The sequence below is a fragment of the Eretmochelys imbricata genome, chromosome 1 (genome assembly GCF_965152235.1).
Source record: "Eretmochelys imbricata isolate rEreImb1 chromosome 1, rEreImb1.hap1, whole genome shotgun sequence".
Classification (NCBI taxonomy): Eukaryota; Metazoa; Chordata; order Testudines; family Cheloniidae; genus Eretmochelys; species Eretmochelys imbricata.
Window position 1 is genome coordinate 141486953 of NC_135572.1, and position 21297 is coordinate 141508249.

At 49.2% G+C, this 21297-nt stretch overlaps 1 protein-coding gene across 3 annotated transcripts in view; it reads right to left on the reverse strand.

Moving 5' to 3' along the window:
* SH3KBP1 (SH3 domain containing kinase binding protein 1) overlaps positions 1-20036 on the reverse strand; it is a 339163-nt gene extending 319127 nt beyond the window's left edge. For all 3 annotated transcript variants that reach the window (XM_077807185.1, XM_077807184.1, XM_077807186.1), the window contains exon 1: positions 19860-20036. In XM_077807185.1, coding sequence (XP_077663311.1) covers positions 19860-19863 — 4 coding nt within the window. In that variant the 5' untranslated portion in view covers positions 19864-20036. The remainder of the gene's footprint in view (positions 1-19859) is intronic.
* Between the last annotated feature and the right edge of the window lie 1261 nt (positions 20037-21297).

The window sequence follows — 21297 nt, forward strand, 5'->3', positions numbered from 1 at the left end:
AGGAACTAGGGCACAAGTTAAAAAGCTCCTCTTTTAAAGTTTTCATCTTGATAGAGATAAAGTTACTTTAAAACCTCAGGATGAAACCCATTTAATAAATAATAATAAAGATTTCTATAAAGTCTGTATTTCCATTATGCTGTTTCACTCACAGGAGCTAAAGTCCCAGCAACTCACTAAGAGCTAATATGAACACCACAGAAAGGACTAATGGAAATGAGGAGGAAAATACTTAAGAAATTAAATGAAAAGACAAAGGGTTTACCACGAGTCAATGGTTTAATTCATTCCAACGCCCTGAGTATAAATAATATTCCCCACTGTACAAGTCCCTAATGGATAAAAATCCAGTCAAGTTATCAGTGTGTTAAATGATCCTAGCCAGTGGCAAAGCAGCAGCAATTGCATACGAGACTACACATTAGACTCAAACCGGAGTTGAAGGTTTATGCAATCACAGGAAGTTGTTTTTGCACTGTATATTTAGTTTAAAAAGAGAAGATTTATATTCTAATTATTTTGTTAACCTTATCTAAATATTTTACAAGTTTGTCTAAATGGAAATAGAGTAACACATCCAAAAAGAATAATGCTGCCATTAGCAACTGGATACTGTATAAAAAATAAAGAGTTACTAGAATGAAAAAAGAAAAGGAGTACCAGTGGCACCTTTGAGACTAACCAATTTATTTGAGCATCAATAGGTGCCACTGGTACTCCTTTTCTTTTTGCGAATACAGACTAACACGGCTGCTACTCTGAAACTAGAATGAAAAGTTCAGTAGAAGTTTTCATTTGGTGTTTTTTTTTTTAAGGTATATAAAATACAAGTCCTATGCACTGCCCACTATGAACTCCTTCAGTGAATAAAAGTAAAGGTTTATTCTTTTGAGATATCAGCATTTCATTGGTGGCTAAGAAACACCATACAAAACTAGTAAACAAGATTTCCTGGACTCTGAGTAAACAGAGGATAAACACAGAGGATAAACCACTGGAACAGTAGGCTCCCTCTATCATAGCAAACTACCACAGTAACTAGACACAAATTCTGTGGCCTCTACAGATTATATATCTATGGTCCTGACTCTGCCCTGACTTGCAAACCATGCAACCAGTTCCCACAGACATTTAACCCACATCTCTACATGGAATAATAAAAGGCACCAGCTCCAAAGGGAGTCGCTTATCCAAGCCCTGATCTACACTAGGACTTTAGGTTGAATTTAGCAGCATTAAATGGATGTAAACCTGCACCCGTCCACACAATGAAGCCCTTTTTTTTTTTTACTTAAAGGGATCTTAAAATCAATTTCCTTACTCCACCCCTGACAAGTGGATTAGCACTTAAATTGGCCTTGCCGGGTCGAATTTGGGGTACTGTGGACACAATTCGACTGTATTGGCCTCCAGGAGCTATCCCAGAGTGCTCCATTGTGACCGCTCTGGACAGCACTCTCAACTCATATGCACTGGCCAGGTAGACAGGAAAAGAACCGCGAACTTTTGAATCTCATTTCCTGTTTGGCCAGCATGGCAAGCTGCAGGTGACCATGCAGAGCTCATCAGCAGAGGTGACCATGCAGAGCTCATCAGCAGAGGTGACCATGATGGATTCCCAGAATCACAAAAGAGCTCCAGCATGGACTGAACAGGAGGTACGGGATCTGATCGCTGTATGAGGACTCCGTTCCAGTTTTCGAAATGCCAAAACCTCTGTCAAAATCTCCCAGGCCATGAAGGACAGAGGCCATAACAGGGACCCGAAGCAGTGCCGCATGAAACTTAAGGAGCTGAGGCAAGCCTACCAGAAAACCAGAGAGGCGAACGGCCGCTCCGAGTCAGAGCCCCAAACATGCCGCTTCTATGATGAGCTGCATGCCATTTTAGGGGGTTCAGCCACCACTACCCCAGCCGTGTTGTTTGACTCCTTCAATGGAGATGGAGGCAACACGGAAGCAGGTTTTAGGGACAAAGAAGAAGAAGATGATGATGATGAGGTTGTAGATAGCTCACAGCAAGCAAGCGGAGAAACCGTTTTTCCTGACAGCCAGGAACTGTTTCTCACCCTGGACCTGGAGCCAGTACCCCCAAAACCCACCCAAGGCTGCCTCCTGGACCTGGCAGGCGGAGAAGGGACCTCTGGTGAGTGTACCTTTTAAAATACTATACATGGTTTAAAAGCAAGTATGTGAAAGGATTAATTTGCCCTGGCATTCGCGGCTCTCCTGGATGTACTCCCAAAGCCTTTGCAAAAGATTTCTGGGGAGGGCAGCCTTATTGCGTCCTCCATGGTAGGACACTTTACCACTCCAGGCCAGTAACACGTACTCGGGAATCATTGTACAACAAAGCATTGCAGTGTATGTTTGCTGCTGTTCAAACAACATCCGTTCTTTATCTCTCTGTGTTATCCTCAGGAGAGTGAGATATCATTCATGGTCACCTGGTTGAAATAGAGTGCTTTTCTTAAGGGGACACTCAGAGGTGCCCATTCCTGCTGGGCTGTTTGCCTGTGGCTGAACAGAAATGTTCCCCGCTGTTAGCCACCGGGAGGAGGGAGGGTTGAGGGGGTAGCCAGGCGGTGCGGGGAGGCAAAATGCGACATTGTAACGAAAGCACATGTGCTATGTATGTAATGTTAACAGCAAGGTTTATCCTGAAAGAGTGTAGCCACTGTTTTATAAAATGTGTCTTTTTAAATACCACTGTCCCTTTTTTCTCCTCCACCAGCTGCATGTGTTTCAAGGATCACAGGATCTTCTCCTTCCCAGAGGCTAGTGAAGATTAGAAAGAAAAAAAAACGCACTCATGATGAAATGTTCTCTGAGCTCATGCTTTTCTCCCACACTGACAGAGCACAGACAAATGCGTGGAGGCAGACAATGTCAGAGTGCAGGAAAGCACAATATGATCGGGAGGAGAGGTGGCAGGCTGAAGAGAGTAAGTGGCGAGCTGAAGACAGGGCTGAAGCTCAAATGTGGTGGCAGCATGATGAGAGGAGGCAGGATTCAATGCTGAGGCTGCTGGAGGATCAAACCAGTATGCTCCAGTGTATGGTTGAGCTGCAGCAAAGGCAGCTGAAGCACAGACTGCTGCTACAGCCCCTGTGTAATCAACCACCCTCCTCCCCAAGTTCCATAGCCCCCTCACCCAGACGCCCAAGAATGTGGTGCAGAAGCCTCCGGCCAACCAGCCACTCCACCACAGAGGATTGCCCAAGCAACAGAAGGCTGGCATTCAATAAATTTTAAAGTTGTAAACTTTTAAAGTGCTGTGTGGCCTTGTCCTTCTCTCCTCCACCACCCCTCCTGGGCTACCTTGGCAGTTATCCCCCTATTTGTGTGATGAATTAATAAAGAATGCATGAATGTGAAGCAACAATGACTTTATTGCCTGTGCAAGCGGTGATCGAAGGGAGGAGAGGAGGGTGGTTAGCTTACAGGGAAGTAGAGTGAACCAAGGGGCGGGGGGTTTCATCAAGGAGAAACAAACAGAACTTTCACACCATAGCCTGTCCAGTCATGAAACTGGTTTTCAAAGCTTCTCTGATGCGTACTACGCCCTCCTGTGCTCTTCTAACCGCCCTGGTGTCTGGCTGAGTGTTACCGCAGCCAGGCGATTTGCCTCAACCTCCCACCCCAGCATAAACGTCTCCCCCTTACTCTCACGGATATTGTGGAGCGCACAGCAAGCAGTAATAACAGTGGGAATATTGGTTTCGCTGAGGTCTAGGCAAGTCAGTAAACTGCGCCAGCGCGCCTTTAAACGTCCAAATGCACATTCTACCACCATTCTGCACTTGCTCAGCCTGTAGTTGAAGAGCTCCTGACTACTGTCCAGGCTGCCTGTGTACGGCTTCATGAGCCATGGCAGTAAGGGGTAGGCTGGGTCCCCAAGGATAACTATAGGCATTTCAACATCCCCAACAGTTATTTTCTGGTCTGGAAATAAAGTCCCTTCCTGCAGCTTTTGAAACAGACCAGAGTTCCTGAAGATGTGAGCATCATGTACCTTTCCCGGCCATCCCACATTGATGTTGGTGAAACATCCCTTGTGATCCACCAGAGCTTGCAGCACTATTGAAAAGTACCCCTTGCGTTTTATGTACTCGCCGGCTTGGTGCTCCGGTGCCAAGATAGGGATATGGGTTCTGCCTATGGCCCCACCACAGTTAGGGAATTCCATTGCAGCAAAGCCATCCACTATGACCTGCACATTTCCCAGGGTCACTACCCTTGATATCAGCAGATCTTTGATTGCGTGGGCTACTTGCATCACAACAGCCCCCACAGTAGATTTGCCCACTCCAAATTGATTCCTGACTGACCGGTAGCTGTCTGGCATTGCAAGCTTCCACAGGGCTATTGCCACTCGCTTCTCAACTGTGAGGGCTGCTCTCATCTTGGTATTTATGCACTTCAGGGCAGGGGAAAGCAAGTCACAAAGTTCCACGAAAGTGCCCTTACGCATGCAAAAGTTTCGCAGCCACTGGGAATCGTCCCAGACCTGCAACACTATGTGGTCCCAACAGTCTGTGCTTGTTTCCTGAGCCCAGAATTGGCCTTCCACCGCATGAACCTGCCCCATTAGCACTATGATGCATGCATTGGCAGGGCCCATGCTTTCAGAAAAAAATCTGTGTCCATGTCCTGATCACTCACGTGACCGTGCTGACGTTGCCTCCTCGCCCAGTATCGCTCTGCCAGTTTCTGGTGCTGCATATACTGCTGGATAATGCGTATGGTGTTTAATGTGCTCCTAATTGCCAAAGTGAGCTGAGCGGCCTCCATGCTTGCCTTGGTATGGCATCCGCACAGAAAAAAGGCGCGGAACGATTGTCTGCCGTTGCTCTGACGGAGGGAGGGGCGACTGACGACATGGCTTACAGGGAATTAAAATCAACAAAGGGGGTGGCTTTACATCAAGGAGTATTTCAGGCAGGACTTCAGGGAGGGTTCCAATAAGAAATGGTGCACCTAAGTAATTGTTCTTATTGGAACAAGCAGGTTGGTCTGCCCTCTGATTGATACATGGCTAGATTTACCTTGCTGCACCTTCTCTGTGAGTGACCTAGAGGAATGAGTCCCCTAGACAGGGGGCGGGGGGGGAAGCAAATGAGTACAAAACAAATCTAGTCTATTTCTTGTTTTGATCCACTCCATCTATCTTTTACATCTTTGGCTGGCAGCAGACGGTGCAGTAGGACTGCTAGCCATCCTCATCTCTTACCTGCCTGGCAGAGCATGGTACAGTAGGACTGCTAGCATTCCGTATCGCCTGCCTGCTCACCATAAGATGGTTCAATAGGACTGACTGCAGGACAAAAGAGAATGACCTGGTCAAGTCACTCCAAATTTAGTCCCTGCGCCCATGTCTGCCCAGGTGCTCCTGGCCGACGTGGCCAGGAGCACCTCGGACATGATGATGATGGCTACCAGTCCTATTGTACCGTCTGCTGCCACAAGGCAAGGGGTTGCTGCTGCTGTGTAGCAATGCAGTACCACGTCTGCCAGCACCCAGGAGACATACGGGTGATGGTTACCTGAGCGGGCTCCATGCTTGCCGTGGTATGGCATCTGCACAGGTAACTCAAGAAAGAAGGCACGAAACGATTGTCTGCTGCTGCTTTCACGGAGGGAGGGAGGGAAAGGGGGCCTGACGATCTGTACCCAGAACCACCCGCGACAATGTTTTAGCCCCATCAGGCATTGGGATCTCAACCCAGAATTCCAATGGGCAGCGGAGACTGCGGGAACTGTGGGATAGCTACCCACAGTGCAACACTCCGGAAGTCGACGCTTGCCTCGGTACTGTGGAAGCACTCCGCCAAGTTAATATACTTAATGCACTTAGAGCATTTTCTGTGGGGACACACACACTCGAATATATAAAACCGATTTCTAAAAAAACGACTTCTATAAATTCGACCTAATTTCATAGTGTAGACATACCCCAACATATACTAGGACTGATCTAATTAGACACAGCTATACTGCAACTAACGTTGAAACCACTCCACCAGAAGTAAATTTGGTGAACAGCGGAGGACAGAGTGAGAAGGAGACAACAAAAGGGAAAGAAAAAAATGCCAACATTTTCTCTCTTATTTGAAATATTTCTAGTAAAATTCAGAGGAGCTCAAAATGCAGTTTTCTACATGGAGATATTAGATAAGTGGAGACCAGGAATTATTTCTCAAATGAAATAGCAGTTTTCTATTTTAGGTCTTCCCTGTACCTAGAGAAAGGAATTTTAGCATAGCAATGATTTCTGATCGATATTTCCTCATCATAAAACAGATATTAACAGAAGCAAAAGTTCTAAGTGACACAGTGGAAAAGGAACTGCTTTACAAACTATTTGTCAGAAATACATGGTCATCTTATTTCATCATCATGGGCATTTCTTTTACCAAGTCAAACTCAGGTTTGAAGGGAAGAAAAGTTGAGACACCAATATTTGTTTTGCCTTACAGATTTTATGTAGCTACTGCTACTTGAATCCCCAAGATTTCAATTTCCACAAATCCCCATCTGTTGTTATCATTCATAGGAGGAAAGAGAACACACACTCAGTATTTACTAATAAAATTCATGACTACCAAACTGCAATATTGTATATTCTCTCTCACACATTCACAAACTTAAAGCTTTTAACTTTTTCCCGCTGGATACGAAGCAGACACTCACCAATTACTTTCACACAAGTTGAAGCAATTATCTGATTTCCCTCTCCCCCAGCCAGTACTGTACTGCATTTTTTAATAGGACATTCACAGTATGGATTGCACAAAGCCTGCTTTCATGTTCCCCCCAAAATACCTTTTCTTGGTTCAGATTTTAGACACATGGTGATAGGATCTCTATAAAAACCCATATATAGTAAACAATGATCAAAAAACGGCCATAGGGACAATAGAAATCTCTAATTTCTCCCTCCCTCCACCCACCCAACAGGGCACAAATGCACCTTTACATTTGAGAAATGAAAGTTCAGCTGCTTATTATATACAACTGTAATTCCTCCTTTCCCCTACCTACACATGGCCTCCATTAAGTAGTGGAAGTCAGAGTCAATGCATTAGCCGCAAGGTCAATGAGGATCTGCTATATGAATTCTGGCACGCACCTGTTACGAATGTTACCATGCTTAACTCAAATATTTGTCAAAAAGCTTCTTGATAATAATCAGGAAATAACTATTACAAAATAAGTAATCTGAACAATGTTTAAATGCCTTCTAAAATAATAGTGATAGGTTTCAGAGTAACAGCCGTGTTAGTCTGTATTCGTAAAAAGAAAAGGAGTACTTGTGGCACCTTAGAGACTAACCAATTTATTTGAGCATAAGCTTTTGTGAGCTACAGCATCCGATGAAGTGAGCTGTAGCTCACGAAAGCTTATGCTCAAATAAATTGGTTAGTCTCTAAGGTGCCACAAGTAAAATAATAATGGTGAGCAGAAATCTTACACTTCATGAACAGTATAGGAATAAGTATATGATCACCACTGGTAATAAGTGAAAGTAAGAGAAGGCTGTTTATTGTTGGCAAGAAGAAGAAAACCATTTTAATTATGGCATAATTTTGCTTCCCAACTCTGAATAGAGAAGGATGCCTCATGATGTGTGGAAGGTCTAAATGGAACAGTAACCACCACACCATGATTTCACAGCTATGCATCTTTGTCAGGTATATGGACCAGTAAGAATGCAGTTGTTTTACTCCCAGCATATTTGCAAATTATCCTCCTCTTTCTCACTTAATGAATTTGAAGCAACAGTTAATACACAACCCGATGATAACAGTGGGAGAAGGGAGGGAGAAGTGAAGCAAAGTGATACTCATGGAGGGTACATCCTGACATTAAAAAGAGTTATGCAATTAGAAATCATTCTCAAAATACGATGTACGTGGTCCCAAACGATTAGCTAAAAATGCACAATTTTATATCCTAATTTCAGAATTCCTAGGTATGCCTTGTATTGTTTAAAATATAATCTGAAGGCACGCAACCTGGAACAGGCTTTTGTGAGAAGGTTTGTAATTTCCTGACTTCTGGGAGGAAAGAGAAGCCAGTTATTTTGCAGCTTTTGTGTAATATTTCCAGTAGATCTATGAACTTAACCTTTAATATATTACCATACTTACTACAATTTATGAAAATATCACATGATGAACTCATGCAATGAAAGGAGTTCACAAATGGTGTACCAAATGCAATGTACCAGACAACTAGAAATATGTTTTTGAACAGCTCTAGTTCAGCCGGACCTGTCAACATTCAATCTCACAATGACTTCAATGGAAGTAAGACAGAGTTCTAGTTAAGAAGAAAACAGTACTAGAAATTAGAAAGCAGACAAAGCTTTAAAAAACGTTATGGGAGATTTTAATATAAAAATACTCTAAGTGGTGCGGGTAGTGAAGGTTGCTCACACTTCCCATTAATAGGACTGTGACAAAGTCGGGTTTTCCTCCTTATTATGTTGTACATGAGCCTATGTGAGTCTTACTGTTTTGCATGAATACTGTGTGTACCTCAGTTTCCTGTGTATTACACCAGTGCTTAGGTGGTGGGAATAAGGATGTGTGACTTTTGCTGAGACCCTCAGGGGCAGGGGAGGCGGCTCCAGCTGCCTGCACCTAAGCGATGGACGATGCCCTTCACAACCTGAGAACCAGGAGGGGGATGCAACCAGGTGACACTTTGACTGGGAAGCAAGACGAAAGACCGCAGGAGGAGCAAAGGGCAGGGCAGGGGCCAGGCAACTGGAAGCAAGTCTGTCTCGGCTGCCTTGGGGCCCAGGGGAAAGCCAGTGCTCTGGGCTCCCCTCCCCCCGCCAAGATGGACTTTACTGTATGTTCCCAATTTCTGTGCTAGCAAGCTGTGTTCTTTCTACACGGTGTTCCTGTTGACTAATAAACCCTTCTGTTTTACACGCTGGCTGAGAGGCACGGATGACTGCGAAGTTGGGGTGCAGGGTCCTTTGACTTCATCCCATCCAGGCAGACTTGATGAGGGAAGTGCAGAGTGAGAACAGGGGTGCTGAATGCTCTGAGGTTAGACCCAGAAAGACCAAAGTCGTGTAGGCTTCTTGCCCTGGCAACAGTTCCAAGAGAGGAGGCATGTTAAACCAGAGTCCTGATTGGCTTTACTCGGAGCTGTTCCAGAGCATTGGCCCTGTAACTCCGTGACAGCTCATGGCGGGGGAGTGGGGGGGATCAACTACAGGATGCTCTGTCCACAGGGTGCACTAAGTGACTGGGGAGCAGTAAAACAAAGGGGGATTAGCAAGACACAGGCATGCTGAAAGCTGAGTGAGGTGCGGTTCCAGGAGGCAGAGCAGCCCATGGCTTCCCCCCACCCTGAGAGAGATTGTGACCCCCGAGGAGGACTGTCACACTGAAGGGAATTCTTCCTAGGGACCTTGGGGAGCCAAGAGAGCAGAGACCTGAGGGTCTGTGACAACTTAGAAACAGCGAAGAGATGGCCTATAACTAAGGCTGCGAGTTTGTCATGGAGATCAAAGATTCCATGACTTCCTGTGACCTCTGCAGCAGCTGGTGCTGGCCCAGGGGCTGTCCAAGCCAGGCAGCCCCTGGGCCAGCAGCAGCAGTTTGGTGTGTGGGAGGGGGCTGAGGGCTAAGGGAAGAGGTTTGCGGGGGGCGCTTACCTGGGAGGAGGGTGTTACTAAAAATACCCATGACTAAAACATAGGTTTACCTATAACCATCTCTGTAAGAAGTATATTGTAGAGCTTAATTTGTCAGCTGGAAGAGGATGATTGCTCTAAGGAGCTGGTTCCTGACCTAGCTGGGGCCACGAGTCTGGGAACAACTGGGCATCCCCGAGGCCCACGTTCCCAACCAGCAGGGGGTCTCTACCAGGTTCCCCGTCGGTGGACCTGAGACGGATGGAATTGGAACTAAGATTGAAGGAATCAGAGGATCATGAGACAGGGAAGGCATGAGGCAGAACAGCAGGAGAGACAGCAGCAGCATGAACTTGGATGGCTGAGCTGAGAGGCAGAGGGACCTGTCCAGGGGTGAATGGGGATGGACCACGGGTTGCCAGTTCTGCAGGGAATCTCAACACTAAGTTGCTGCCTCAGGTTAAGGAGGGAGGAGATGTAGATACCTGTCTCGCGGCCCTTGGGAAGGCGGGCAATTGGAACCTGGCTGACCCCACAGAAGGGGCTAGACACCAGAGCCTCTTTCTGGGTCTCAAGGCCAGAGCTGTTTAGCCAGATGGGCAGGGTGGCAGACAGGCTCCCACTCCTGGCCCTAGCATACATGTCTGTGTGTACTCTTCTGGGCTCAGGCCCCTTGGATCTCCAGTGGGAGTGGAAGGTGGTGGACAATGGGGAGACATTCCTGGGGTGGTGAGATCCTGGGACAGAGAGAACTGTTGTCAGGCCCCAGGTGGTGCAGCCTCACCAGATGCTGCAGGGCTGTGTGATCCGGGTGAAGGTCCGAGGGATGAAGCCACTCGCCCTGCCTATGGCTCAGATCCTTGTACAGACACCAGAGGGGTAGGGCTGGCTAGTAGTTGGGGCTCTCCAAGATATCAGCTTTGATGTGGATGATGGAGGGATGACTGTCTCTTTGGGACAGGATCTAGGCCCTCCTCCTGTAATGGCCAAGGATTCAAGTTTGAATTCAGGGAACCAATCAGCTGAGACTGATGTGGTCAGTGTAAATGCAAATGTCCTGGCTGGCAGGGAGGAGGAGTTGCTAAGCTCAGGTGCCCTCCCTATCTGTATCCCTGGAGCTGAGTGGAACAGAGAGATGCTCCCCGCCCCCTGCGGCTCACACTGGCTCCGACGACATTGTGACCAAAGCAGCAGGCTCGCTGCCTGCCCTCACTGGTACAGCAGGGGTGAAGCTGAGCCCGTGGGAATCGGAGATCCCCGACTGAGTGTGGGGAACCACAGCCAGGGCAGGGTGGCTGCCAACTAGGGCTGCCTTGTTCAGAGGTGCAGGAGGCTCCAGGGAAGGGGTAAGCAGCTAAAAGGGCACTGCTGGTGACGGAGATGCCTGGTCAGAGGGTGACCAAGATGAAGATGGTGGCTCTTCACCAAGAGAGCCCGAATCTTAGCATTCCAGTCTGGAGGGCTGTTACCACAGGCAGCGAGAGGGAACTGGTTTCACTCCCCTCTCCAGTCGCTGAATTCCAGACCAAGCTGCAGAAGGACCCCTCCTTAGAGAAGCTGAGGGAACTTGCTGGCCACAGCGTGGCGAAACCCCTTGAGGAAGGCTGCTGGGAAAGATTCCTGTGGGAGAAGAGATTCCTGTACCAGGAATGGGCTTCCCTAGGGGAAGTGGAACTGTGGGGGATCAGGAGACAGCTAGTGGTCCCCCAGAAATACCGCCACAGGCTACTGGACCCGAACCCGCAATGTCCCTCTCTCAGGACACCAGGGAATCCTGTGCCCCAGGCAGAGGCTGCTACAGAATTTTTACTGGCCCGGAGTCTTCAATAACATCCAGCAATACTGCAGGTCCTGGGACCCCTGCCAGAGGGTGGGGAAGGCCCGGGACAAAGGGAAAGCAGCCTTGAGATGCCTGCCCAACATAGAGGAGCCTTTTCAGAAGGTGGCCATGGACATAATGGGGCTCCTCAGCAAGGCAACCCTGGCAGAGAAGAAATACATTCTAGTGGTGGTAGATTTTGCGACTCTTTACCCAAAGGCAGTGGCTCTGTCCTCTATCGAGGCAGACACTGTGGCAGAGGCACTGCTGACCATTTTCATCTGCTGGGAGCTCCTTAGAGACCAAGGATCCAATTTCATATCAGTCCTGCTCTGGTGCTTTTGGGAGAAGTGTGGGGTCCAGCACACCTGGGCCTCAGCATATCACCCTCAGGCCAGTGGGCTGGTGGACAGATTTAATGGGACCCTGAAGACAATGCTGCTGCTGTCTCTCCTGCTGTTCTGCCTCATGCCTTCCCTGTCTCTCATGATCCTCTGATTCCTTCATGGGCCAGCATCTGCAGGACTGAGACAAGTATTTAACCCACCTGCTGTTCGCATAAAGGGAAGAGCCCCAGGAATCCATGGGGTTCTCTCCTTTTCAGTTGCTGTATGGGAGGAGAGTCACCTGGATTTGGTAAGGGACGAATGGGAGGGGAAGGCCTCTCCCGATGGAGAATCAGCGATGGAGTATGTACTGACTTCCTAGGAAAAGCTCACTGAGCTCATGGGTCTGGCCAGGGAGAACCTAGCCAGGGCCCAAGGGAAGCAGAAATATGGTACGACCGCTCAGCCTATGTCACAAGGGACCAGGTGGTGTTTCTCATCCCAGTGAGGAAGAATAAGCTACAAGCTGCCTGGGACAGGCCCTTTAAGGTCATCACACAGCTGAATGAGGTGAAACATGGTGGAACTATCCAACCTGAGCACTGAGGGTACCATGTCAACATGATGAGTTCATACTGTGACAGGGAGAGGCTGCTACTGGCTGAGTGTGGGCTGTGGGAGAAGGGGGATGATCCCCTGGTGGATCTCTTCCCTGAGACAGAAGCTGGCCTCTGGCTGGAATCAATTCTTCTCTAGGCCCAGCTAATCCCTGCCCGGCAGGCAGAGATCAGAGATGTGCTGAGTTCCTACCAGCAGCTGTTTTCCAGCTGGCCTGGGCTCACTAACTTGGCTGTTTACTGGGTGGGGACAGGAGCCACCCGACCTGTCAGGTGTCCCCCTGGGAAAACAGCCCAAGCCCTGGGGAGAGAGGACAGAGACATGCTGGCTTTACAAGTGATTCAGCCGGCCACCAGCCGCTGAGCCTCATCTGTGGTGCTGGTCCACAAAAAAGACAGGTGGATCCGATTCTGTGTGGACTATCGGAAGCTCAATGGCATCACCATGTCTGGTGCCTGCCCCATGCCTGGGCCTGACGAGATCCTAGACAAGTTTTTGGGGGGAACTCGATACTTCACTACCGAGGATCTCACCAAAGGCTACCGGCAGGTGCTTGTGGATCCAGATGCCAGGTTAAAACTTGCTTTTGTCACCCCTTTGGGGCTATACAAATTTCTGGTCCTACCTTTCAGCCTCAAGGAGGCACCGGTCACCCGCCAGCATCCAGGGAATCAGTTACTGAGGGGGATAGAGAATTTTATCCTAGCGTATATTGATGATATGTGTCTTTAGCCAGACTGTGGAGGAACATGTGTCCCAGGTGAGGAGGGGGAAGGGTTGACTCTGGGAGGCAAAACTGACTATAAATGCTGGGAAGTGCAAGGTGGGGATGGTAGAGGTGCTGTACTTGGGCCACAAGGCAGGAAGCGGCTACCTAAAACCAGAACCAGCCAAGGTGGAGGTGATCAGGGATTGGCCTGCTCCCCAGACTAAGAAACAGGTCTAGGCCTTCATTGGGATGGTGGGGCACTACCAGAGGTTTCTGCCCCACTTTAGCTCCCTGTCAGCACCCATCTCTGAGCTATATGATAAGGGTAGGCCAGACAAGGTGATCTGGACCAGGCAGTGACAAAGGGCTCTCTGCGCACTGAAGGAGGATCCAATCTAGAGCCCCGTGCTGGTAAACCCAGACTTTGACAAATGGTTTATGGTGTTCACCATGCCTCAGACGCAGGGTACTCCCGGCTGGAGGTACTGAGCTGCCCTCGTCAGGCCTGGCTCCTCTCCTGCCCTCTCCTTCCCCTTGCCGAATGTAGAAGACAGTCCTCTCCCGGTCTTCTTTTGCTGCATGGAAGGTGCCGGGGAAGGGGATCAGCACCGGTCTGTCAACGGTGTCAGTGGGGCACTCCACACCGACGCTGCGGTGCTCGGGGCAGAATCGGACCTCAACTGCTCCAGTGCCGGAGTTGGAGCCAACTCCATTAGGAGCGCTTTGAGACGGATGTCTCGCTCCTTCTTAGTCCAAGGTTTGAAGGACTTGCAGATACAGCACTTGTCGATTATACGCGACTTGCCCAGACACCTTAGACAAATGTTATGCGGATCGCTGATGGGTATCGGTTTTTTGCAGCAATCGCAGGGCTTAAAGTCTGGGGACCGGGGCATGCCCCGTCCCTAGGCTGAGTCTCATTGGGACTAACCAAGTAAAATGCACTAACACACTAAGAGATAACTATTTTACAAGAAAAGTTCATAACACTGAATGCAGCGAAAAAGCTAGCAGAAGTTTTAACACCATCACTGGGGGCAAGAAGGAACTGAGGATGGGGGGAAACAGCAGCGCCCCTTATACCACGGCATGTGCACGCCACTCCAGAGAGCACCAGAGCCGGTCCCCTACAGCGGGTGAGGCAAACTTTTTGGCCCAAGGGCCACATCGGGGAATAGAAATTGTATGGTGGGCCATGAATGTTCACAAAATTGGAGCTGGGGTGCAGGAGGGGGTGAGGGCTCTGGTTGGGGGTGCGGGCTCTGGGGTGGGGCTGAGGAGGCTGGAGTGTAGCAGGGTGCTCTGGTCTGGGACTGAGGGGTTTGGAGAGCAGGAGGGGGATCAGGGCTGGGGGAGGGGGTTGGGAGAGGCTCAGGGGTGCAGGCTCTGAGCAGCACTTACCTCAAGCAGCTCCCGGAAGCAGCGGCATGTCCCTTCTCTGGCTCCTACGCGGAGGCATGGCCAGGCGGCTCTGCACGCTGCCCCATCCAGAGGCACCCCCCTGCAGCTACCATTGGAGCACCGGAGGGGGTCATTGGAGCATGTAGGAGCCAGAGTAGGGCGATGTCATGGCTTCCGGGAGCCACATGGTCTGGTCCCCGACACAGCACCCCGGCCAGAGCGGGGCCGAGCCACGTGGTGCGAGCCATTTTAAGCGAACCACATGGTCCAGTCCCCTCACCCAGCACCCCGGCCAGAGCTCAGAGGCTGGCTTAAAATGGCTCACGGGCCGGATGCAGCCCATGGGCCATAGTTTGCCCATCCCTACCCTACAGATACCACTGAAGGAAAAGCTTTCGGTATCGGTTCATGTGGCAAGCACACACACCTAATAACGAATGGACCTGAGCAAGCACTCGAAGAAGAATGGAGGGATTCAGAAAGGAGGCATGAATGGGGGGGAAGTGGGGAGGGAGAGAAAGAGAGCGTGCAATTTCCAAAGGTGCACTCTGAGATGAAGTAGAGTCCATAGCTCCCTATACTGAGTGGCTGGGTTCTGAGGAAGGACGTAAAGCTGCTTCCATCAACAGATGTCAAAGCCTCACCTCTCCAGATTTCTTGGTCCTAGTCTTAAATCCCCTGGAGATCAGACAGTTCTCTCAAAAGGTGCCCCCTTCCAAACACTTTAAACAATGGGCTTGAGGGTCACTGACTGGCATAGACTTATTACAGGCAGACACTACTTAAACCTTCGGAACTTGGGCATGCCCCACTACTTGGTGTTGATGACACCATTACATCCAAATATGCAAAAACAAACAAATATAAAAACAATCCTTCTAAACTAACACTAACTACTAATCTAATTATTTAAAGAGAAGCTCTCACCAAGAGAAAAGGAGAGTGATGAGGCACACAGGCTCTGTCTACCTATCACAGGTGGGGAGAAGGAACTGAGGGAGAGGTGGGGGCATCCCGACCTCTTCATACCATTGGCTATCAGCATGAGCATGTGGAGGGTGTATGTTCCATCCTGGAGATTTTTTTTCCACAGCTTCCGTGCACTGCATGAGCACATGCCTAAAGTGGAATGGACATGTACTATCACTTGAAGAACCTTAATTCTGTCATTTCATAACTTTTCTGCACTTCACTTTAGGATCGTAACATTCTTTTAAAGTGTACGGAGGGAAGTGTTGGGGGGGAGGGGGGGGGAGGGAGCTGTTTTCTTTAATGAAGCATATACATACACTAAGGAGCCCAGCCTGGGACAGATTAGAGAGGGATGTAAGTCGGTGTCTAACATACACAGATTTTCAAAACACAGAAAAGATTCAAAAAACATATCAGTGTCAGACTCAGGTTTGTTTTTAATAATTGACAGACAAGATTCACAGGCTTGGATTTTATGTATTCATATATAAATGCAGTAGAACCTCAGAGTTACAAACATCAGAGTTACAAACTGACCAGTTAACGACACACGTCATTTGAAACTGGAAGTACACAATCAGGCAGCAGCAGAGACACCCCCCCCCAAAAAAAAAAAAAAAAAAGGCAAATACAATACAGTACTGTGTTAAACGTAAACTACTAAAAAAATAAAGGGAAGTTTCAAAAAAAAAGATTTGACAAGGTAAGGAAACTGTGCTTGTTTCATTTAAATTAAGATGGTTAAAAGCAGCATTTTTCTTCTGCATAGTAGAGTTTCAGAGCTGTATTAAGTCAATGTTCAGCTATAAACTTTCCAAAGAACCACCAAAGCATTTTGTTCAGTTATGAAGATTTCACAGTTACGAACAATGTCCACTCCCAAGATGTTCATAACTCTGAGGTTCTACCATATATACATTTTCACTAAGTGCAAAGCCATTTTGAAGGATGGAGCTTACCTATTCTTTAGTATATGCAGAAAATCTTTAAATTGTCAATTTAATTTTTAAAACTCCCACTTTCATCTTGAATCTTTGACAAATACATAAAAATTTCACCTTCATTCTAGCTGTCGATACCTGTGCTTCCCGATATAGTTTGTTTCTGTTTTTGTTTTTTAAGTGGTACTCATAAAATTAAAAGTAAAGATATTAACTGTACTGCAAAATATCTCCAACCCTCTTCCCCCGGCCAAAAAAAAAAAAAAGAGTCTGAATGAGTTACTGAGAGTTCAGAAAGGAACCATTAGTAATATAAATGACCAAAATGAGATGAGAGAGAGCATGCACCTGCAAACAAATGTATGAACAAACAAACCATCATGGATGGGCAGAAACTTCATCAGAAAAACAACGAGGAGTCTTTGTGGCACCTTAGAGACTAACAAATTTATTTGGGCAGCTACCACTCTGAAACCTATCAGAAAAACAGTTTCCCTTCCTTTCAGACTGGCTTGTAGATCACAATCTACAGCTCAAAGAAAAAGGAAAGTTACCTCATGTTGCCTTATCACTTCTTTTAACCTCCTGTGTGGGAATGCACAAAAAGGGAATGCCAAATATTTTAACCTTTGTACATTACATCAGAGAAAGAGCTTATTCTTATTCATTTCAGCTTGATCTCAGATATAAGTGACACGTACCTTTTTTGACAAATGGCTGGGCAAAACACTGGGTCTAAGCAAGAGTGACAGAAGTGTCCTGTGGCAGTTAACTTTTTATCACAATAGGGACATGGCAAAGAATAAACTATACTGAATAAGAACAGAAACAAAACAAAGGTTTCCAAGATATGCCCAGATGAACCCAGCAGGCAAGCCACGCCCCATATTGCAGAGAAAGGCAAAAAAAAACCCAACCACCTCTCAATGTCTCTGCCAACCTGACCTGGAGAAAAATTCCTGCCAGATTTGGGAATGGGAAATCAGTAAGACTCAGAGTGTGAGCAAGATACAGAGAATCCTCTTATTGATGCCTGGTTGGTGTATCTCCTCAGAGCACTGATCCACCCCGCTGGGTGTCCTGACTCCCTCCCTGGCCAATCTCTAATGCTTCAGAGGTAAAATACATCAATTCTACATGGGGGACAGGGATGGAAACTCTCCCTGGCCCCTGCAGATGGCTGACTGAAGTCCTGAAGCATGTAATTTGATTACAGCCATCTAATAATAAAAAAAAGTGTGCTTAATTTCTTGTTACGTATTTTTGTCCAAATTCCTTTATTACACTGGAGGTATGGACATAACACCCAAGATGCAGCTCTGCTTAGCCATTTTTTTTTTTAAATCTCAATTACAGCACCATCTTATAGTCATATTGCAGATTGAGGAGTGCAACCCTTTACCGCTGAATACAGAAATGGAGATGAATGCTCTCTGAACATTAACAGCAATGATCTAATCCTACATAGTCTTCTAAAATGCACCAATGAAGTGAGGTGTTCTGGGATGTTGGCCTACTGTCAACCAGCAACTGAGCTCAGATCAAAGCAACCGAATCTGTTCCTGTGACTGAATGCACTTCATTTTGGACTGCAGGACTAACTGAAGTTCAAGAGCAAAAAGCTGGTGCTTAATCTTGTGTGTCTTTGTGCATTACAGTAGTTATGTAGATTTTCATAAATATCCCTCTAACATGTCAAGTAGCAGTAGCAATGTGGTGATTTTCAAATGACCAAATATCACTATAGATACCGAAATCTGGAGTATGCCTGCACATGTAAGTGCCCATATCCGCCCACTGTAATTGACAGGATACAGACACCTCAAAAGGAGACCTAATGTTGACACCATTCTATCTGCTCTTTGCCTTCATTGTACGCAAAATGGGGTGGCAGTATAAGAGAGAAAACTTAAAAGCTAGCTCTTAAAGTACACTTAGCCACTTCCCCAAGTCTAGTTACAGCCGCACATGCAAGAGTTTGTGCGCACACACCAGGAGTCTATAAAACACCATGGCAGGGGTTCTCTTTTGTTGCCTTCTTTCACGTATTCCTCCCCAATCTACAAATGCGTGAGTGTGTTCCACACAGAGCGCTAAACATATTGGACGGATACAACAGCGTCTGGCCCTGTTCAGGAGCGAGCAGGCTGTGGCCCATGTGTGCGCCTCCAAGCCAGCCGGAGCCTGGCACTGCTGTCACCCCGCCTCTCTTCAGCTCCAGGCTCAGCATAACAGGACAGGTTTCAGAGTAGCAGCCGTGTTAGTCTGTATTCGCAAAAAGAAAAGGAGTACTAGTGGCACCTTAGAGACGAACCAATTTATTTGAGCATGAGCTTTCGTGAGCTACTTAGTCTCTAAGGTGCCACTAGTACTCCTTTTCTTTTTGCATGACAGAGGACAATTCACCCCCCGGGCTCTACGGGCACAGCAGGGGAGCATCCGAGCAACCCCCATACCTCGGGCTCTTCCCAACACCTACAAACTGAGCAGCATGGGTAAGTCTCGCCTTCCACCAGCTGCCGCGCTCCTCGCTAGCCGGGTACTGAGCCCACCCCACGCCAGGCGTGCGCCCGTCGCCCGGCTGGATGCACCAGGACTCGCAAACCAGACACAACCTCTTCCCCAAATCCACGCGAGCCGCCCCTGCAGCGCGAGCTGCTCTGAGGATTAACAAGGCAGGCTGCGGAGGGAGAGCGCGCAGCGGGTTGCAGAACCGACCCTGGGTAACAGCCTGACAGGGCTGCTCGGCTCCCGGCTCCGGGGATGCAACGTAGGGCAGCGAAAGCAACGCCTCGCCTCTGTGCGGCCCCCGCCCGCACACCCTGGGACATGTCAAACCTCGAGCAGGCCTCTCAGATTTCCTGCCTCGCAGGAAGGCAACAGCCGCTGCACTCATCAGCGCGGCTGCTCGAGCACCTCGGCAGGAAAAGTGCAGCCTGCGCGCCTCGGGCCCCCCCCGGGTCTGCTCTCCCTCGCACGCCAGCCTCTCGAGGCTGCATTTCACCCCCTTGCCGGCCGGCAGCCCAACAGCGGCTCCCGCAGCAAACACAAGCCCGCGGATCAGCTGGAGAAATCGCAAACGTGTCAACCCAGCTTTGCAATCACCGCCCGCCCCAAGGGGATGGGTCCCCATCCCTTCCCCGCTCCTCGCCGCCCCGGCCCCGGCGCTGCACAGCCACGCGTCCATCCTTCACTCCGCCTAGCCCGGGAAAACACTTCGCGAGCCTGGGGGGGCGAGGAAAGGCAGCAGGCGCCCCGGGAAGCCGGGGAGCCTCCAGCCCGGCGGGAGACAGCAGCCTCCGGATCTCTACCCCGCCCTGGTCACCCATCCGCCCGCCCGCCCAGTCCTGGGGGCGTCCTGCGGAAAGGAGACGCACCCAGGAGCTCCCCTCGCCGCAGCCCGAGCTCACACTCACCCATGGATGTGGAGCCGGGCTCTGCCCGGCAGCGGGGACAGGCTGAAACTTTGAGACGGCTGGACAAGCCGCGGGGACGGGAGCGCGTTTAAAGCCACGGGTCGGGGGTGGGAGCCGAGCGGAGCGGAGCGGAGGATGCTGACTGAGGCAGCCGGGCTGCGTGGTGCTGCTTCTCGCTAGCGGCTCCTCTGCTCTCGTCGGCATCCAAACCGCAGAAATAGGACGAGACCGGGGGGGGGGGGGGGAAGGGGGGGAGAGACGCAGTTTCCGCAAAGGACCTGAGCCCCCGCTGCTGCCTGCACCGGGGGCAGCCAGGCTCGGCGAGCGGGGGGCGGCTGCTTATGGGCGGCGACTCCCCCTCTTGGGTTCCGCGTGTGCAGCGGGGCAAGTGTGAATCCAGACCTGGGTTCCCCCCTCCCCGCCCCCGGCGCCGCCACGCTGGGCGCTGCCGCCGCAATCAGCGGCTCCGCTCGGCGGGAAGTGTCGCGAGAACGCGCCACAGCCCGGCTGCACCGCCTCGGCCCCGCGCCGCCCGCAGCAGCAGCAGCAGCAGCAGCGGCGGCGGCGAAAGGAAGGAGAGAAGGGGGCCAGTGACCCTCCTGAGGCAGAGGCGCAGGCGTGGGGAAAACTCAGCTCCCGGGGTCCGCCCAGGGAAGGCTGGGGATGCTGCTCCTCCCCCTAGGGACAGTTAAAGAGGGAGGCAGCTTTCAGGCCGGGGGCGGGGGGAGACAGTGGCAGATCTAGGCTGTTGCTTAAAAAAACAACACAGGGATGACCATACCCTGGCCTCATAGCCACTGACTGAGGTTTGGGGGTTGGTTTTAACGTCAGGCAGCGAAAACAGTCGGGGTAGACTATAAACAACACGCACAACCCCTTGGAGGGCGGAGGTTCCTCGCCCCTGAACGGTTTCTGACACCTAAACTTCAAATACCTCCCAAATTCAAAGGTCTATATTGAACTGAAACCTCCACAAGTGTGCTAGCATATATGCCTGCAGCTGTACTTTTCACTCCATGCATCTGAAGTGGGTTTTTTACCCAAAAAAGCTTATGCGCAAATAAATCTGTTAGTCTTTAAGGTGCCCCTCAACTCCTTGTTTTTAATCTAGAGTTGTTGCTCTAGATGAGTACTTTCCAAGGCTCTTAGGAGACGTTCTATTAGTTTGTAGCCCTGTATGGTTCAGGGGGTGTTGAAACATAGAGAGTCTGTAAAGCACTCTATTCTTGGTGACCAGATAGGAACAGCTCTTTAATACAGATTCTAATGAGAATGTATAGACCACCTCAGTAAAGCTATTCCAGCTGGAGTGAAGTAGCATGACAAAAAGACCTGAGCTCTGTAGCGCTCAAAAGCTTGTCTCTCTCACCAATAGAAGTTAGTCCAATAAAAGATACCTCACGCATCTTAAAAAAAAAAAAAAAAAGGAGTACTTGTG